Source organism: Trachypithecus francoisi, unplaced genomic scaffold, assembly GCF_009764315.1.
Source record: "Trachypithecus francoisi isolate TF-2019V2 unplaced genomic scaffold, Tfra_2.0 Lachesis_group2, whole genome shotgun sequence".
Lineage (NCBI taxonomy): Eukaryota > Metazoa > Chordata > Mammalia > Primates > Cercopithecidae > Trachypithecus > Trachypithecus francoisi.
In genome coordinates, this window is record NW_022681465.1 from 159,401,524 (window position 1) to 159,421,213 (window position 19,690).

The 19,690-nt window shown below is 39.0% G+C and overlaps 1 protein-coding gene across 2 annotated transcripts in view; it reads left to right on the forward strand.

Moving 5' to 3' along the window:
- AFF4 (AF4/FMR2 family member 4) overlaps window positions 1-19,690 on the forward strand; it is a 90,690-nt gene that overhangs the window by 49,711 nt on the left and 21,289 nt on the right. For both annotated transcript variants that reach the window (XM_033181244.1, XM_033181243.1), the window contains 6 exons: window positions 10,990-11,026; window positions 12,880-12,925; window positions 16,113-16,167; window positions 16,613-16,650; window positions 17,368-17,530; window positions 18,533-19,450. In XM_033181244.1, coding sequence (XP_033037135.1) covers window positions 10,990-11,026; window positions 12,880-12,925; window positions 16,113-16,167; window positions 16,613-16,650; window positions 17,368-17,530; window positions 18,533-19,450 — 1,257 coding nt within the window. The remainder of the gene's footprint in view (window positions 1-10,989; window positions 11,027-12,879; window positions 12,926-16,112; window positions 16,168-16,612; window positions 16,651-17,367; window positions 17,531-18,532; window positions 19,451-19,690) is intronic.

Genomic DNA, 19,690 nt, shown 5'->3' on the forward strand with positions numbered 1-19,690 from the left:
GAATCTCGCTCTGTTGCTCAGGCTGGAGTGCAGTGGCGTGATCTTGGCTCATTGTAACCTCCACCTCCCGGATTCAAAGGATTCTCCTGCGTCAGCCTCCCAAGTAGCTGGGATTACAAACATACACTACCATGCCTGACTAATTCTTGTATTTTTAGTAGAGATGGGATTTCACCATGTTGGTCAGGCTGGTCTCAAACTCCTGGCCTCAAGTGATCCACCCACCTCGGCATCCCAAAGTGCTGGGATTACAGGCATGAGCCGCTGCCTCCAGCCCTTATTTTCTAATACAGGATTTTATTGTAAAAACATCCCTCTAATACTTTATCTGCATGTCACAAAGTTTGATGTAGTTTTTGTTTTTTTTTTTAATTTCAGGTTGGAGTCTTGTCCTTTACGGGTGTGAACCACCATACCCATTTTTATTCAGTTCAAAATACCTTTTGAGGGCCAGGTGCAGTGGCTCGCGCCAGTTAATTCCAGCACTTTGGGAGGCTCAGGCAAGCGGATCACGTGAGGTCAGAAATTTGAGACCAGCCTGACCAACATGGCAGATCCCCGTCTCTACTAAAAGTACAAAAGTTAGCTGGGTATGGTAGGGCGTGCACCCGTAATTTCAGCTGCTCGGGAGGCTGAGGCATGAGAATCGCTTGAACCTTGGTGGTGGAGGTTGCAGCGAGCTGAGATTGAGCCATTGTGCTCTGACCTGGGCAACAGAGCAAGACTCCATCTCCAAAAAGAAACAAAAAAACACACCTTTTGATTTCTTTCTTTCTTTCTTTTTTTCCAGATGAAATTTTGCTCTTGTCCTCTAGGCTGGAATGCAGTGGGAGCAATCTCAGCTTACTGCAACCTCCGCCTTCTGGATTCATGTGATTCTCCTGCCTGAACCTCCCTAGGTGCTGGGATTATAGCCTTGTGCCACCATGCCTGGCTAATTTTTGTGTTTTTAGTAGAGATGAGGTTTCACCATGTTGGCTAGGCTGGTCTTGAACTCCTGACCTGAAGTGATCTGCCCATCTCGGCCTCCCAGAGTGCTGGGATTACAGGCATGAGCCTCCATGCCCGTCCTGATTTCTTGTTTTTTGGATTATTTCTAATTGTGTTGGTTCCCAAATATTTGGAGATTTTCTGCATATTTTTTGTTATTGATTTGTGATTTAATTCCATTGTGGTCATGAAGCATACATTGTATGAGATTGAGACTTATTTCATGTCCCAGATTATTGTCTTTTTTTGCTAATGTTTTGTGTACACTTGAAAAGAATGTGTATTCCAGCCAGTGTGGTGGCACACGCTTGTAATCCCAACACTTTGGAAAGCTGAGGTGGGAGGATCCCTGGAGGCCAGAAGTTTGCCCGGGCAATAGCCAGACCTCATCTCTACCGAAAATTTAAAAATCAGCCGCACACGGTGGTGGGCATCTGTAGTCCCAACTACTCAGAAGGCTGAAACGGGAGGATTACCTGAGCTCAAGAGGTCAAGGCTACAGTGAGCCATGATCATGCCACTGTACTCCAGCCTGGGTGACAGAGAAAGACCCTGTCTCTGGAGTATCCTGTTAGGTCAAGTTGGCTTATAATTTTATACTAATCTTCTATATCCTTACTCATTTTAATTTTATTCTATCAATGATCTATTATTGAGAGTAGACTCCAACTTTAATTTTGGATTTGTATATATGTTCTTGCTTTGTTTCTTCATGCTTTCTCAAACTCTGTTTTTAGGTGCATAAACACTTAGGATTGTTACCTCTTAAGGAGTTGAGCCTTTGTTACTATGAAACAACCCCTTTTAAACCTGATAATGCTCTTTGTGTAAAATTTACTTTGATATTAATAGGACCAGCTCCAACTTTCTTTTATTTAATGTTAGCATGGTATACTTTTTTCCAGCCTTTTGCTTTTAACCTGTTTATGTTCTTATATTTAAAATGCATTTCTTGTAGGTAGTATATGATTTTGTTGTGCTTTTTAAATATAATCTGACACTCTGCTCTTTAGGGTATTCAGACCACTTACATTTAATGTGATGATTGATACAGTTGGGCTTAAATCTGCTATCTTGCTTTTTGATTTCTGTTTGTCTCATCAGGCCTTTTTTTTGGTGTGTGTGTATGTGTCAGTCTATCTTCAAGTGATTTTATACCTTCCTTTTCTACTGTATAAGACCCTGTTGTCATTATACTTGCATTTCTCCCCTCATAGAATCTGTATTATTGTTGTTTACGTTTTACTTCCACATAAAGTATAAATGGCACAATATTGTTACTATTTTTATTTAAACAATCTATTATCTTTTAGGCTGGGTGCAAAGGTTCATACCTATAATCCTAGCACTTTGGGAGTCCGAGGAAGGAGGATCACTTGAGTCCAGGAGTTTGAGACCAGCCTTGGCAACATAGTGAGACCCTGTCTCTATAGGAAATGAAAAAATTATCTGAGTGTGGTGATACATACCTGTGGTCCCAGCTGCTCAGGAGGCTGAGGTGGAAAAATAGCTTGAGCCCCAGAAGTCTTGGCTTCAGTGAGCCATCATCACTCTACTGCACTCCAGTCTGGGTGGCAGTGAGACCCTGTCTCTAAATAAATAAACACACAGTTTGTTATCTTTACTTTTTTTTGAGACAGAGTCGTGCTCTGTCACCCAGACTGGACTGCAGTGGTGCAGTCTTGGCTCACTGCAATCTCCACCTCCCTGATTCAAGCAATTCTCCTGCCTCAGCCTCCGGAGTAGCTGGGATTACAAGTGCCTGCCACCACACCCAGCTAAGTTTTTTTTTTTTTTTTTGTATTTTTAGTAGAGACAATCTGGAACTCCTGACCTCAGGTGATCCACCCACCTCCACCTCCCAAAGTGCTGGGATTACAGGTGTGATCCACTGCACTTGGCCCATTTTACTATTATCTGGAGGACTTGAATATTTCTTTTAGCACTTTGAAAAAATCTTTATTTTGCCTTTCCTTTTTTATTTTTTAAAGTGTTTTTGCCAGCTATAGAATTCTAGGTTGAGGGCCTTGCCGCCACTGTCTGCCAGCTTGCGTTGTTTCTGATACGTACATTGTTGTCATTCTTTTCTTTGTTTATATGTAAAATGTCCTTTTTTTTTGGCTGTTTTTAAGTTTTTTTTTTTAATCATGCTTTTTAATCTGTTCAGTTGTGATATGTTCTGCTGTAGTTCTCTTTATCTTTCTCATGCTTGGGGTTTGTTCAGCTTCTTGAAACTTTGGACTTATAGTTTCCATCAAATTTGAGAAACTTACTCAATTTTTTTTTTTTACCCTCTTCTCCCCTTTTCTCGTCTTCTTCAAGGACTCCAATTACATGTATATTAGGCCCCTTAAAGTTGTCCCAGAGTTCACTCATGTTCTGTTCTTTCTTTTTTTTTTCTTTTTTTTTGGGGGGGGGATCTTATATTGTATTGCTCCATTTTGAATGGTTTGTATTGCTGTGTCTTTAGGTTCACTAATCTGTGTTCTGCGATGTCTAATCTGCTATTACACATTTAATATATATTTTTATGTTAGACATGTTTTTATAAAAATTTGATAATGCTTATATATTTATTAATTAAACAGATGCTTATTAACTTCTATGTTCCTGGCATGAGCTTTGACAATTTGTTCTTTATTAATGACAAAGAGTTTTAGTAGAAAGATGAGGGTAAAAGACTAGTTGTACTAGGCTCAAAAGATATCAGAGTAAGTGTCTTTTGAAGCATTTACTGTAAAAAGGAACAGAGAATGGGGTACCAAGAACTGTATGGTCTTGGTATGTCAGGGGAGTGTTTTTATAAGATGAAGATATTTTGTTATTTTTATAATGCTGATAGTTTAGTAGAAAGGGAAAAACAAATGATCCATGGGAAAGAGAGGAGGTGACCTTAGGAAATCTTCATAAGAGCAATTAAGATTCAGTGCCCACGTACAGGAGAGTAGCTTTAGAATAGAGCACCACTACTTCATTGGCACCAGAGGGAAGCAGAGAATATGGGTATAGTTGGGGATAGCTTGGGAGATTTTCCAGTGATAGTTTGGAGAATATTAAAGATTTTGATTGCCTTTGCACTTATTTACCATGTTTGGAACAACCTCCAGCAGTGTTCCTGACACTGGAGATAGAACACTGTATAATTTAAATGTTCTTGCTCTAAGATGGGTATTTAAAAAACATAGGAAAATGCTGTGCCAATGCTTTGAATAGTTCTGGCACAAAGTAGCTGTTCAATGAATGTTTGTTAACTGAATATGGATATATATACTCAAGTAACAGTGTTTAGATTTTGGTGTTTGTGAGACACCTCAGCTACTGACTGATTGTCGCTAAGGTGGGTTGCTTCTTACCGATAGCTTATCTCATTCTCTGAATTTAAGTTGGTGGAACTTCATGTGTAATATGGCTAAAAGCTCTGTGTGATTCTTTAATAGGTACTTACTCTCCGTGTGCACTAGTTATATGTACCAAGTCCAATGAGAGGACAGAGAAGGGAGAAAGTTGTTATATCTAGGGAATTTGGGTTTAGCATCCTACAGGAGGTGACACCAATTAGAGTTTAAAGGAGAAGTAGAGGAGTGTTAGCAAGATGTGGGAAGATAAGGAACACATCAGAAAGCACTTCACACCATTGATGAGTCTGAAAGAGCACTTCACAGGTGGCAAATGGTGCTAAGTTTAGGATCATATTGGGGAGCTGGTTTAGTATATTCATCTCTCTCCTTGAATTGGTCCCATTTAAAAACAAAAACAATTCAATCCCTCTGTTCCTTGTGATTCCTCAGTCATTCCTTTGGTTTAGAAGAAAACTTACTAAATATTGATTCATATTTGCTATTTTTCCCTGGTATTTTGCTGGATGCTGTAAGGAAGTGTGAAACAAGAAATGCGTTTTGCCTATGCCAAACATTTGCTTGTAGAAAGCAATAATACAAAAGAAAGCAATAGGAATTATTTATTAGTGTTTAATTGGATGTGTAGTTGTGTGCATCACACTTAGACATACGTTGTCTTCTCTTTGTGTTCTGTTCTTTACTTAGAACCTCTTTACCTAGGTTCTTCACAAATCTTATCATCTTCTCCTCCCCGTCTCCTTCCCTCTTTTCTTTGCCCTTCCACATGCCACTGTTGATACAGTGGCTGCTTTAACAGGAATTACAAAAAGGGACCCAGGACAAGGCAAGAGTAATGGTACAAGTGCAGTTTATGCACAGTTGCAGTGTTGGAACAATGATGTTGAAGCCAGAAATGTCTGGAACTGTGGAATATCTTCAACTCGGTTATAGAATCATGCTCTGTACAATATATTCTGTAATGAAATGAGGAATGAATCTGAATATTTTTTACACTAACATAGAAGTTGTTTCGTTATATCAGTTATCCTACTTAAAAATGAGTTAGACACCTCTTTCTTTTTATCTCTGTCACATATAGACACACACACATACACGCACGCACATGCATACCACCACCAAATATGCTATATGTGTCTTTTCATAATGTATTTTTAAAAAACATAATTAAACCCCCCTCTCTCTTCAGAGTAAAGATGATGTTGGCTAAGCGTGGTGGCTCACACCTGTAATCCCAGCACTTTGGGAGGCTGAGGCGGCTAGAACACCTGAGATCAGGAGTTTAAGACCAGCCTGGCCACCATGGTGAAACCCCATCTCTACTAAAAATACAAAAATTAGCTGGGTGTGGTGACATGCACCTATAATCCCAGCTACTTAGGAGACTGAGGCTGGAGAATCACTTGCGCCCAAGAGACAGAGTTTGCAGTGAGCAGAGATCACACCATTGCGCTCTAGCCTGGGCAACAAGTATGAAACATCCTACAGGAGTATGAAACTCCGTCTAAAAAAAAAAAAAAAAAAAATGATGTTTTAACAATGAATGAAGTAACTGCTTCCCTAAAAAATATACTTGAGTGGCTGGGCACGGTGGCTCACGCTTATAATCCCAGCACTTTGGGAGGCCAAGATGGGTGGATCACAAGGTCAGGAGTTCGAGACCGGCCTGGCCAACACAGTGAAACCCCATCTCTACTAAAAATACAAAAATTAACTGGGCTTGGTAGTGGGTGCCTGTAATCCCAGCTACTTGGGAGGCTGAGGCAGGAGGATCGCTTAAATCTGGGAGCTGGAGGTGGCAGTGAGCCAAAATCACGCCACTGCACTCCAGCCTGGGTGACAGAACTAGATTCTGTCTCTCTCTCTCTCTCTCTCTCTCTCTCTCTCTATATATATATATGTATGTGTGTGTGTGTGTATAGTGTATAAATATATATACAAGTGTGTGTGTGTATATATATACACACACACACGAGCTAGGAAAATAACACTTAAAAAATAATATTGTCGTTGTTTATGTATTTTTAGTTTTTTTGTTACCAAAAACCACAGTTCTAATGTGCAAACTTGAAAGAGCTGAAAAAAATTTCTATTCAGTGGTTTGAACCTATTTGCTAAAAAGATTAAAATGCCACCTTCTAATTTATTTTCCTAAATGATTTACACCAGGAAACATGGAAATCTAATTCAATAGAATCCTTTACATAATTAATGTATAGGGCTGAAATTTTGTTACTGTGATTTAATAAACATAGTATTTCTTCCATGAGTATAACTATATCTTTGTGGCATCTAATGAAACCAGATATCAAAAATAAGTCCATCTTAGTGTCATACCTTTGAAGCATTATATTTTTGTGTGTAAGAAAGGTTTTGTTGTCTTTCATAAATATAATTTAAAAATTACTCTAAAAATGGTATTTAATTTTTGTTATGCCTTTAAAATTACAGTATTTATACATATGTTAAGTAGTAATGCATATTCTATACATATTTTGAAGATACAAATGGAAAAATTTCTTAGTAATGGAGTATATGATTAAAAAAAAAGCTCGAAGACAAACTTTAAGATGTAGTTACCTCCTACTGATACTATTCCAGTAACCTCATTTTGTATCCTTAACTCCATTCTAGCTTTCTTAAAGCTGTTATCCACTTAGTAGGTGAGATGGTCTTCACGATATGCAGATGTAGTTGTGTAACTCTCCTACTTAATAAGCTGCACACACACAGATCTTTAATATGGTCTATAAGGTCTGTAAACCGTGTGATCTAGCATTTTAGGCCTTCAGTCTCATGTCTCACCACTCTTCCACCTTTCCTTTTTCCTCTCTGTGGGCTGCCTTTAAGTTCCTTGTACCAGCCATGGTCTTCCCTTTAAGCTGGACTTTACACATGTTTTCTCTCTCCCTACAGCACTTAGCCTATCTCTTCCTTTCCCAGTTTATTTCCTATATATCCTTCAAATTTCAGTCTGAATGGCAGTTCCTCAGGGAAGCCTTTGCTCATCTTCCTGGCTAGATCATACACATACACACACATGCACACACGCACACAGGTACACATGCATGCACAATTACAAACTCTTACTATAATTCTGTGTGTTTGCCCTTCATTGTATTTATTACAGTTGCCATTTTACTTGGATTTGTGTGAGTGCTTGCAAAGGTAGTCATTATTGGCATTCAAATACGTGTTAAACTCCTTGGGGGCAGGGCCCTTGTCAGTTTTTGCTTATCATTGTTTTCTCAGTACTTTGATACACGAGTAAGTGTGATGCCAGAGAGTTTGGGTTTCATCCCTAGGAAAAAACAAAAAGTCATTGGAGGTTCTGCGAAAAATAGGAGAGCAGTGATGACGCATACTAAGACCTGGGCTGTAGAAGGGTAAATTGGAGGCTATAGTTGAGTAAAGGAAAGAGACTAGAGCTAGGAAGATCCATTAGAAGGCCATTGTAGGTAAAAAAGATGAGGACCTGAAGTCTTTCCAGTTCAGACGGTCTTGCCTTTGATGGGTGTTTAAGAGACAGAATCCAGTAGTATTTGGGGACCTGCTGACTATTGTCAGATATAAGACAAAGAAATCAGAGATTATTTGGAATATGGGGCTATTAACTTTTAGGCCATTTATCAAGTAAATGAATATAAGACAATAAACAATTCAAGGGGGTAAATAAATCTTCATTTTATTTTATTTTTATTATTTGTACAGATAGGATCTTGGTATGTTACCCAGGCTGGTCTTGAACTCCTGGCCTCAAGTGATCCTCACTGCTTAGCCTCCCAAAGTATTGGGATTACATGTGTAAGCCACCACACCCATCCTGGAATCTTCATTTTAAACAAAAGTCACAAAAGTGACCTCTTGCCCACTGCTCTATTTACAGTTTTTTAACAGCAGCACTGAGATGTGATTCACTTACCATGTAATTCACCCACTTCAAGTGTAGAGTTCAGTAGTTTTGAGTTTGTAAATCATCAACTCAAAAAGAAACTGTACCCTTTAACTGTTATCCCTTTTTACCTCTATCTTCCTTCCTAGCCTTAAGCAACCACTAGATTGTGACTAGATTCTTTCACTTAACATTATGTTTTCAAGATTCACCTAAGTTGTATCATGTAACAGTACTTCATTCCTTTTTATGTCCCAATAATACTCCAGTGTATGGATATATATCACATTTTGTTTATACGTTTATCAGCCGATGGACATTTGAGTTGTTTCCACTTTTTGGCTATTATGAATAATGTTGCTATAAACACTTATATAGAAATGTTTGTGTGGACTTACATTTACATTTTGTTTGGTTATATACCTAACAGTGGAATGGCTGGTTCATGTGGTAATTCTGTGTTAACTTATTTGAGGAACTGCCAGAATGTTTCCAAAGCAGCTGTACCATTTCACATTCTTACCAGGGTTCTGATTTCTCCACATCCTTGTCAACACTTGTTACATTTGTCTTTTTGATTCTAGTCATCCTAGTGGGTGAGAAGTAGTATCTCATTGTAGGTTTGATTTGTATTTCCGTGATGACGGGTGTGAGACATCTTTTCATCTGCTTATTGGCCATTTATATGTCTTCCTTGGGTAAATGTTTATTCAGGCCCTTTTCCTGTTTTTTAATTGGATTGTCTTGTTATTGAATTGTAAGAGTTCTTTATAGTATATTATGGATACCAGCCCCCTATCAGATACATCATTTGCAAATATTTTCTCCCATTCTGTGAGGTGTCTTTTCACTTTTTGGATAGCAGCCTTTGAAGCACAGAAGTTCTTAATTTTGATTAAGTCCAGTTTATCTTGCCAAATCCCAGATCATTTAGATTTGGCATTGTGGTTTTTTCTAAGGATTTTATAGCTCTAGCTTTTACATTTATAGGTCTTTGGTCCATTTTGAGTTTTTTTTGTTTGTTTTTGTTTTTCTAAAATGATGTAATATAAAGGCCCAGCTTTATTTTGCCCATGGCTATTCAGTTCCCCCAGCACCATTGTTAAAAAGACTATTCTTTCTCATATAATGGTCTTGGCATCTTCTTGGAAAATCAGTTGAGTATAGAAATAGGTTTTTAATGTTTTTTAACAGCAAAACTATATTGTTCTTTCACAGACAGTTCTGTTAACTAAAGGAAGAGTATGCTTATTTTTAAGTAGGCTTTTAGGAATATTTGTGTAATTTTAGTGCTACGTCTTGTACCCAGATTTAATTTTGAGAAATGCATAGTTTGCATATATGGAACAGCTGTTCTGGTCATGAAAATTGAGTTTGGAAAGCCATATTTCACTGAGGGTGACATTTTGGCTTGTTTTTATTGGCACTTCCTGAGTGCCAGACACTATGCTGTTACAAGGCTTACATGGAAGTAAATGACCATCTCTTCCTCATGTTGCTAATGTATATAAAATATTGGGAGCAGGGAGAAGGAGGGATTAAAATGACATGGAAATATCCATATGGGTTTTTTTAGTCCATAACAGTGGTATACTTTTTTTTGTTTTTTGAGATGGAGTCTCGCGCTGTTGCCAGTCTGGAGTGCAGTGGTGCGATCTCGGCTCACTGCAACCTCCGCCTCCCGGGGTTCAAGCACTTCTCCTGCCTCAGCCTCCCGAGTACCTGGGACTACAGGTGCACGCCACCATGCCCAGCTAGTTTTTTTTTTTTTTGAGACGGAGTCTAGCTCTGTCGCCCAGGCTGGAGTGCAGTGGCCGGATCTCAGCTCACTGCAAGCTCCGCCTCCCGGATTCACGCCATTCTCTTGCCTCAGCCTCCCGGGTAGCTGGGACTACAGGCGCCCGCCACCTCGCCCGGCTAATTTTTTTGCCCAGCTAATTTTTGTATTTTTCGTAGAGACGGGGTTTCACCGTGTTGGCCAGGATGGTCTTAATCACCTGACCTCATGATCCACCAGCCTCTGCCTCCCAAAAAAGTGGTATACTTACAATGGATAAACATATACAGATATTTTTACTTAGTACACTGTCTTCAGTATTATCTTTAGTTTTAAATGAAGTGTTTTCTTAAGACTAAGAATTTTAAATTGAGATTATTTATTTATTTATTTATTTATTTATTTTTGGAGACAGAGTCTTGCTCTGTCACCCAGGCTCGAGTGCAGTGGCCAGATCTCAGCTCACTGCAAGCTCCGCCTCCCGGGTTCACGCTGTTCTCCTGCTTCAGCCTCCCGAGTAGCTGGGACTACAGGCGCCCGCCACCTGGCCCGGCTAGTTTTTTGTATTTTTTAGTAGAGACGAGGTTTCACCGTGTTAGCCAGGATGGTCTTGATCTCCTGACCTCGTGATCCGCCTGTCTCGGCCTCCCAAAATGCTGGGATTACAGGCTTGAGCCACTGCGCCCGGCCAAAAATTACTTATTTTGTAAAGGGCTCTAAATAGGGATATGACTACAATGGATGCTGCTGAAAGAATTGAATGATAATTTAGGTGGCTTAATGCTTTTTGTATTAGTCTCTGGGAAAGTCCATTATTGATCACAAAATTGCCAAGGCTGATCAGACAGGATCATTACATTCTTTCTGTGCTTTTTCAAGTACTTGAAATGTTTTTATGTAATTTAAGCATTTTTCACAAATTAACCTTTCTTTTTTAGCGTCACTTTGTATAATTTTATGTTCCTTTTTCTTAGGAATCTCAGCAGTCCAATTTTGGCCCTGGAGAACAAAGTGAGTATTTCTTTTCCTCTTGGTTTTCAAATTAAGCTATTTATTGAACATTCAATTTTCATGGTCACAGCATATATAACTTTAGTAATACCTTTACATGTCATATCCTTTTTCATTTTTCTTTTTTTTTTTTCTGGAGTGTAGTGGTGTGGTTGTAGCTCACTGCAGCCTCGATCTCCAGGGTTCAAGTGATCCTCCTGCCTCAGCCTCCTGAGTAGCTGGGACTATGGGCACATGCCACTATGCCTGGCTGATTTTTTAAATTTTAGTAGAATAGGGTCTCACTATGTTGCCCAGGCTGGTCTCGAACTCCTGAGCTCAAGTGATGGAGCTGCCTCTCCTCCCAAAGTGTTAGGATTACTGGTGTGAGCCACCATGACCTCGTATTCTAATTTTTATGATCTAATGAGTAGTGAGGATCGAGCTGAAAAATTGTTACTCTTTAAAAATTCAGGAACTGCAGGTCATTGGAGATCAAAATACACTACTTTTATTAAGCATTTGAACTAACAGTTCATGAATACAATTTAATGGGCACCTCGTAAACTCAAGAGTCATTCTTCTTTCTTTTAACTTCCTTTATGAAAGTACTTGGTTCCATGATGGTAAAACTCCACACAAGAAGGGGTCATTTTATTTAGCTGACCATGGCTCTTTTCTTGTTATATTTGTACAGTCCCTGTTTATTCTTCCTTGGTTTTCTGATCTGGGTAGAAAGTCTGCTGCCTGCTGTACCCTCACCTTCACCCTTACTTTCGTGGCCTGTCAGAAGAATTTCTGGGGAAGATAGTTGTAGGGAATTCAAATATGGTCCCAAGAGATTGTGGTTGTGTAGATTGAGGGAACCATTGCAAATGTCTGGGCTTCACCGTATACCTCTGTAACAAAACAGGTATTCTTTTTGCCAAGAGCAGTAACTTCTTAATTAAGGTAGGTTTATACTAGTCATAAGGTATTTTATAGTAGTCATAAGGTATTTTGGAAATGAAAATGTGCAACTGTTTGATCCTTAATTTATCTTCAGTGATCTTAATGCAGAGATAAAACTAGAAGAATACCTCTTTTGATGTTATGCTTTTTTTATTTGTATATCAATTTCTTAGTTCCACCTTAAAGGCTGTAGCTACAGGAAAAAGGGATCTGACATTGTTAATATGCAGAAAATGTTAAAATGCAGAAAATAGCTAACTATAGGCCAGAAAATTTACATTTTCTCTCTTTTTATTTCTTTTTTTTCTCAGCTTGTTTTCCTTAGTCATCTTCTTTTAAGAATACTTCATCCTTCTACTCTTCTCCCATTCTCTTTTCTGAAAGCTGTTCACAAATGGGATCATAAGCTGCCTCTACTCATTATTTGTGTTTTTGACTTTGTTTTAGAGCTATTTCTATAACAGCATAAAACTCTAGTTATAGTATGAAAATACCATAATTTATTTCACTAGTCCCCTATCAATGGACATTTTTTTCCCCAGTTTTTGCCATTACAAACCAGGCTATAATAAACATTCCCGAGTGTGTGCTTGTGTGTTTGTGTATTCCTCAAGATTATACCTGTAATGTAAATTCCTTTCATTGGAATTACTAAGTCACTCAGCAGTATAGTTACAGTACTGAGAAGGTATTACCAGATTGCTCTTCAAGAAGGTCGTATGAGTTTACAGTCCTACCAGCAACATGTACACATGCTTATTTCCCCTGTAGTCATATTATTGGGCTTGATGGTGTTACCAGTTTGGTGGTTGAAGAATTATATTTCATTGTTTGATTTACATTTATTTGAGGGTATTTTACATAGACATTTTACAGTCTAAATAGCCATACTTTAGTTGCTCACTTCATTCTTTTTGTTCCAGAAAGATATAATCCTTCTAAAACTTCAAATGGGCACCAGTCTAAATCGTAAGTTTATTGCTTAATGAGTTTAATGTGTATTGTTTTAGCTAAAAGTTACCTGTAATATCTGGGTATTTTGAACAATATTTAGAAATATTGAGGCTGGGCAGGGTGGCTCACACCTGTAATCCCAGCACTTTGGGAGGCCAAGGCAGGCAGATCACGTGAGGTCAGGAGTTCAAGACCAGCCTGGCCAACGTGGTGAAACCCCTTCCCTACTAAAAATAGAAAAAATTAGCCAGGCGTGGTGGCAAGCACCTGTGATCCCAGCTACTTGGAAGGCTGAGGCAGGAGAATTTCTTGAACCTGGGAGGCAGAGGTTGTAGGGAGCCGAAATCGTGCCACTTCACTCTAGTCTGGGCCGCAGAGCGAGACTTGGTCTCAGAAAATTAAAAAATAAAAGAAATATTGACCTTTTAAGGCATGAGCATGCAAATTTTTATGTAAAGGGTCAGATAGTGAAATATTTAGGCTTTCAGAGCCACATAGTCTGTGTTTTGACTGCTCAGCTCTGCCATTTGTAGTATGAAAGGAGTTACAGACCATAAGTGTGGCTGTATTCCAGCCACACTCTTTAAAACAATGTGGTAGGTTGGATTTGGCTTGTGGGCCACAGTTTGACTACCTCTGCTCTGAGATCATGGTTTTTTCTCATCTGAGAGTTGTATGTGTATATTTTTCTGTGTATATTCCTAATTTATATTGAATAAAGAAGTCATAAAATAAACACAGGATTCTTCTTTAGGCCAAGCCATTCATTTAACCACTAGATTAACATACATAGTTTGTACTGTCTTTAAGTTTTCTTATTTTTATTTTGTTGGTAGAAGCAGGAATATATATAAAAATGTAACAGGGTAATGTATTGGATGAAAATAAATTCCAACTTAAAGAATGAACTCCTCAATTCCTGAGACCACAGGTTAACTCAGTGATTAAAACAAAATTCTAAAGAAGCAGTGACTACAGTGTCAGCTTACCATGCCACAGTCACAAACTGTACTGTGATGACCCTAAACTGGTAGCACTTCAGCTGAATAAAAGAACTAAGAATGAAAATACAAGGACACAAGAAGCACCCCCCTCACTGCTGAAAAATTCAAACTATATTCCTATTCATCATACTTATTTATATGTAAAGAACGGAAGTGTACTTACCATATCTATACCTATTACTTTGGTTGTGAGGGAACAAACTCGAGCACGGCTCTGAGCAGTCTGGTAAAAGCTTTGACATACTGACACGTGTAAACAAGTTCATTGAGCTGCCATTGTTAAATCATAAGGGCCAAGAGAATTCAGAGTAAGTACATTTCCTTAGAGGAAAATCAGTCATAGAGATAGATGCACTAAGCCCCTGTCTGAAAGAAAACTCTTTTTTCCCTGTTCTGTTTAGTTGGGCCAGTCTTAAAAAGCATCTAGTTACTTTATTTCAGGGTGATATTTAATATGTAATATTTTGAACTTAGGGTCAGATATAGAAATGTAGGTTAAACTTTGAGGGGGAAAAGTACAAGTAGTTATTAGAGTGAAAGAAGATTTCCTTCTCGCTGATTGGAGATTGTCATGAAATTTTAAGAAAGGTAATGGAATTACTGGTAATGAGAAATTAGACATTTTTCTAGTTGTAGTTCTCCCTAAACTTTGTATTAATTTTTCCTCCCATGTAAAAAGACAAGGAATGTTTTGTGGGCTGTTATGTAGAAAATTTTAAGTTTAATGATTTTGATTTTATGACTTTAAAAGAAAATTTACATCTTTAATTTTGCTTTCAAAAACAAATTCCAGAAACTGTCAGCTTATAGTATTTGTGTGTATGTGTTTAAATTGATTTGAATTTTGATGGAGGGAGATTGTGGAACTTGGGAGTTTTTTTTTGTTTGTTTGTTGTTGTTTTGTTTTTTTGAGACAGAGTCTTACTCTGTCACCTAGGCTAGAGTGCAGTGATGGGATGTCAGCTCCCTGCAACCTCCAGCTCCTGGGTTCAAGTGATTCTCCTCCTACCTCAGCCTCCCAGGTACCTGGGATTACAGGTGCCCACCACCACGCCAGGCTAATTTTTGTATTTTTAGTAGAGACAGGGTTTCACCCTGTTGGCTTGGCTGGTCTCAAACTCATGACCTCAGGTGATTCACCCACCTCAGCCTCCCAAAGTAGTGGGATTACAGGTGTGAGCCACCGCACCCGGCCAGAATTTGGGAGTTTAAAAAATATATACATAGTCGGCCATGTGCAGTGACTCACGCCTGTAATCCCAGCACTTTGGGAGGCCGAGGCAGGTGGATCACGAGGTCAGGAGATCGAGACCATCCTGGCTGACACGGTGAAACCCTGTCTCTATAAAAATACAAAAAATTAGCCGGGCGTGGTGGCGGGCACCTGTAGTCCAAGCTACTCTGGAGGCTGAGGCAGGAGAATGGCGTGAACCCAGGAGGCAGAGCTTACAGTGAGCCGAGATTGCGCCACTGCACTCCAGCCTGCATGACAGAGCGAGACTCGGTCTCAAAAAAAAAAAATATATATATATATATATACACACACACACACACACACACACACACACACACACACATACATATACATACACATACTTACATAGTCATTTTTGCTATATAGCCAAGATTTTTACCCATAATATTTATTTCTACAGAGGGTGCTTTGTTTCATAGCAAGACATTTATGAACTAGAACTTTGGCTTAGGAAACTGTTCTGGTTTTCACAGTTACCCAGTTGTCAGCAGTTATACTAACCTCTCTTTGTGGAACATGGGGGCAAAGGAAGAATTGCTTGATGCTTTCGTTTTATCTTCCTTCTTTTTAGGAGTTATATCTCTCTAGTGGATTGTTGGGTATGACTTTGTTAATTTTTAATAATGAATGTGTGTGTGCACCTAGGGGAAAAGTTAGAGACTACAGAACTGAATATGAGAGTTTATAGAAAGTAGATTTTGTTTAATTAGAAAAGATCTATTCATGGGAAGGATAGAGCTTATGGAATGGTTAAATTCCTCCATTCTCAATTTTGAGATTTGGAACCAAACCAGATAGAATAAGACTTACTAGTATTTTGTTTTTTGGTTAATCTGTGGCTACCACAGTGATTATTTCTAGAATTTTTAGTAGATATTTAGTACCCTGGCATACCATGTAAACTGTTCCAAAAATAATAATCCTTTCTGCCTTTTCCCTCTAGTATGTTAAAAGATGACTTAAAACTAAGCAGCAGTGAAGACAGTGATGGGGAACAGGTGTGTCTACTATTGTATTATTTTGCCAGTCTCACATAGTATTTGTATTTTATAAAAATGATAATTGAATAATGCATTTGTTACTTAAAATAAATTTCTTCTTATAAACTTTCTGACACTGGAATGTTGTAGTTTTCTTCTCTATATTTAAATCTCCATTTTTTTCTTATTTTTTTAAAAAATTGGGTTTTCCTCAACATTTATTATGGATCAACACATACTCGTGAAGCAGTAGATTATTGACAATAATAACTATTAACAAAGCTTTTGATCTTAAATTCTAGCAGTTCAGTTACTCTTTAGGTAAAAACAGTGTAAGTGTTAAACATTGTTGCATACATTAGAGAAGCCAGTTTTTTCTGTTAAGAGTTCAGATATTATTCACACTAAGCAAATAGAATACTGTTTATTCATTCACAGATTTCTTCTTACGTTTTAATTTTAGGATTGTGATAAGACAATGCCGAGGAGTACACCAGGAAGGTGGGCATCCTTTTCTTTTCTGTTTTATTGGTAAGAGTTGGGTCAGCCTGATAACATTGCAGGGATATAATAAGTGGCCTTATAAGTAAATATCAGTTTTGATAGTGGTTGTACAACTCTGTAAATTAACTAAAAATCATTGAATTATACACTTAAAAGTGGGTGATTTGTGTATTATACCTCAAACTGTTTTTAAAAGGTGAGTATTAATACCTAAGTAGCACATCAGAAATTTTTAAAAAGAATTGTTCATTTCATTTACAGTGAAGTTCTGGATTCATAGAATTACAGCAATGTAACACATAGTAAACATTTTAAAGAAAGTTGTGGCTGGACGTGGTGGCTCACGCCTGTAATCCCAGCACTTTGGGAGGCCGAAGTGGGCGGATCACCTGAGGCCAGAAGTTTGAGACCCGCCTGACCAATATGGTGAAACCCCGTCTCTACTAAAAATACAAAAATTAGCCGGGCGTGGTGGCGGGCGCCTGTAGTCCCAGCTACTTGGGAGGCTGAGACAGAAGAATTGCTTGAACCTGGGAGGCGGAGGTTGCAGTGAGCCAAGGTCGCGCCACTGCACTCCAGCCTGGGCGACAGAGCAAGACTCCATCTAAAAAAAAAAAAGAAAAGAAAAAAAGAAAGTTGGTTGTCCGATTTGGATGTTTTCCTGTTGTCAATGTAAAATAAACTTTGGACATTTGTATATTTCATCTCTTTTAGTAATTCTGAACCTTCACATCATAATAGTGAAGGAGCAGATAACTCCAGGGATGATTCTAGTAGCCACAGTGGATCTGAAAGCAGCTCTGGATCTGACTCAGAGAGTGAAAGTAGTTCCAGTGACAGTGAGGCAAATGAGCCATCCCAGAGTGCATCTCCTGAGGTGAGACAGAGGGAAGGGGGTACCTCCCATAGGCCCTCTCAGGGTCCTTGGTGATGTCCATTTAAAACCTGATTCAAATATAAAAGGAGAAGGAAAGAAGGTTCCATATTCTGACAAAAAGAAATTGTACTGTGTACCTTGGAGGAAACCTAGATGATTCCTTGTTGTTTGAACAAATTCAGTCTAAATTAGGAACTGCTTGGCATATTACAGGTCACTAAAATATTGTGTACCTTTAGTTTGGTCTTTTATTTTTATAACTCAACATGGTAATTGATGTTCTGTAGTTACAAAGAACATCACGTGTTGATAAAAAGAATCTTATGTAATACAATTTTAGTATAGCTTGTTAAATTGCAGTTGAAAATCTCTCTTTGTACCTGCATCATTTGTTTATTTTCTAGAATTAAATATTCTGTATGGCCATTTGTAATTACACCTTTGAAATTGGATTCTTGAATGGGAATATTTGCTATCTAAAGGTTACATATAACATTAAGCTTATCTTTTTTTTTTTTTTTTTGAAGACGGAATCTTACTCTGTCACCCAGGCTGGAGTGCATTGGCTCAATTTTGGCTCACTGCAACCTCCGCCTCCCGGGTTCAAGTGATTCTCCTGCCTCAGCCTCCTGAGTAGCTGCGATTACAGGCGTGTGCCACCACACCTGGCTAATTTTTGTATTTTTAGTAGAAACGGGATTTCACCATGTTGGTCAGACTGGTCTCAAACCCCTGACCTCATGATCCGCCCACCTCAGCCTCCCAAAGTGCTGGGATTACAGGTGTGAGCCACTGTGCCTGGCCGCTTATCTTCTTATTCAGATGATCAGATGATAAGAGCTAATAGTCAATACTCAGCCCTTTGCTTTGGTTCATAGAGAACCATGGCAAGTAAATGCTTTTGTTGCATTAGGCATTGTGGTTTTTCCTCTTCTTTGAGGTTGTAAAGGGGGGAGAACGCTTCAGTATGGAAAAAAGCATATATGTTTCTCTGTTTTTCAGCCTGAACCCCCGCCAACAAACAAATGGCAACTTGATAATTGGCTGAATAAAGTGAACCCACATAAAGTGTCACCCGCTTCTTCAGTGGACAGTAACATCCCATCATCTCAAGGCTACAAAAAGGAAGGCCGAGAGCAGGGCACTGGGAATAGCTACACTGATACAAGTGGACCTAAAGAAACGAGTTCCGCTACTCCTGGACGAGACTCCAAAACCATCCAAAAGGGATCAGAAAGTGGGCGTGGGAGGCAGAAATCTCCTGCACAGAGTGACAGCACAACACAGAGAAGAACTGTAGGCAAAAAACAACCCAAAAAGGCTGAGAAGACAGCTGCTGAAGAGCCTCGTGGAGGCCTGAAGATAGAAAGTGAAACCCCTGTAGACTTGGCTAGCAGCATGCCCTCCAGCAGACACAAAGCAGCCACCAAAGGCTCAAGGAAACCCAATATAAAGAAGGAGTCTAAGTCTTCCCCTCGACCTACAGCAGAGAAAAAGAAATATAAGTCAACAAGTAAATCTTCCCAGAAATCAAGGGAAATCATAGAAACAGATACCTCATCCTCAGATTCGGATGAAAGCGAGAGCCTTCCTCCTTCCTCACAAACTCCTAAGTACCCCGAGAGCAATAGGACTCCTGTTAAGCCCTCCTCAGTGGAGGAAGAAGATAGCTTTTTTCGGCAACGAATGTTCTCTCCTATGGAAGAGAAGGAACTTCTTTCACCCCTCAGTGAGCCTGATGACAGGTACCCACTTATTGTGAAGATTGACCTGAATCTTTTGACTAGAATACCAGGAAAGCCTTACAAAGAAACAGAGCCGCCCAAGGGGGAAAAGAAAAATGTGCCAGAAAAGCACACGAGAGAGGCTCAGAAACAAGCCTCAGAAAAAGTTTCCAACAAAGGCAAGAGGAAGCATAAGGTTTGTGAAGGGTTTTTGTTGTTTGTTTTGAAACATCAGAATCTGAAATGCGGTGGAAATCTCAGTAAGCCACAAAGTAACAAGGCAGGTCATAAACTGTGGAGGAAAATAGTGGGTAAACCCAAGGCCCACTTGAGGCTACTTATGGAACAGTCTCTTGAAGATTTCTGTGTTTCTGCCTGTGTCCTTCAGTTAAAGCAGGATAGTTGCTAATGAAATAAGAAATGAGCCAGTGCTTTT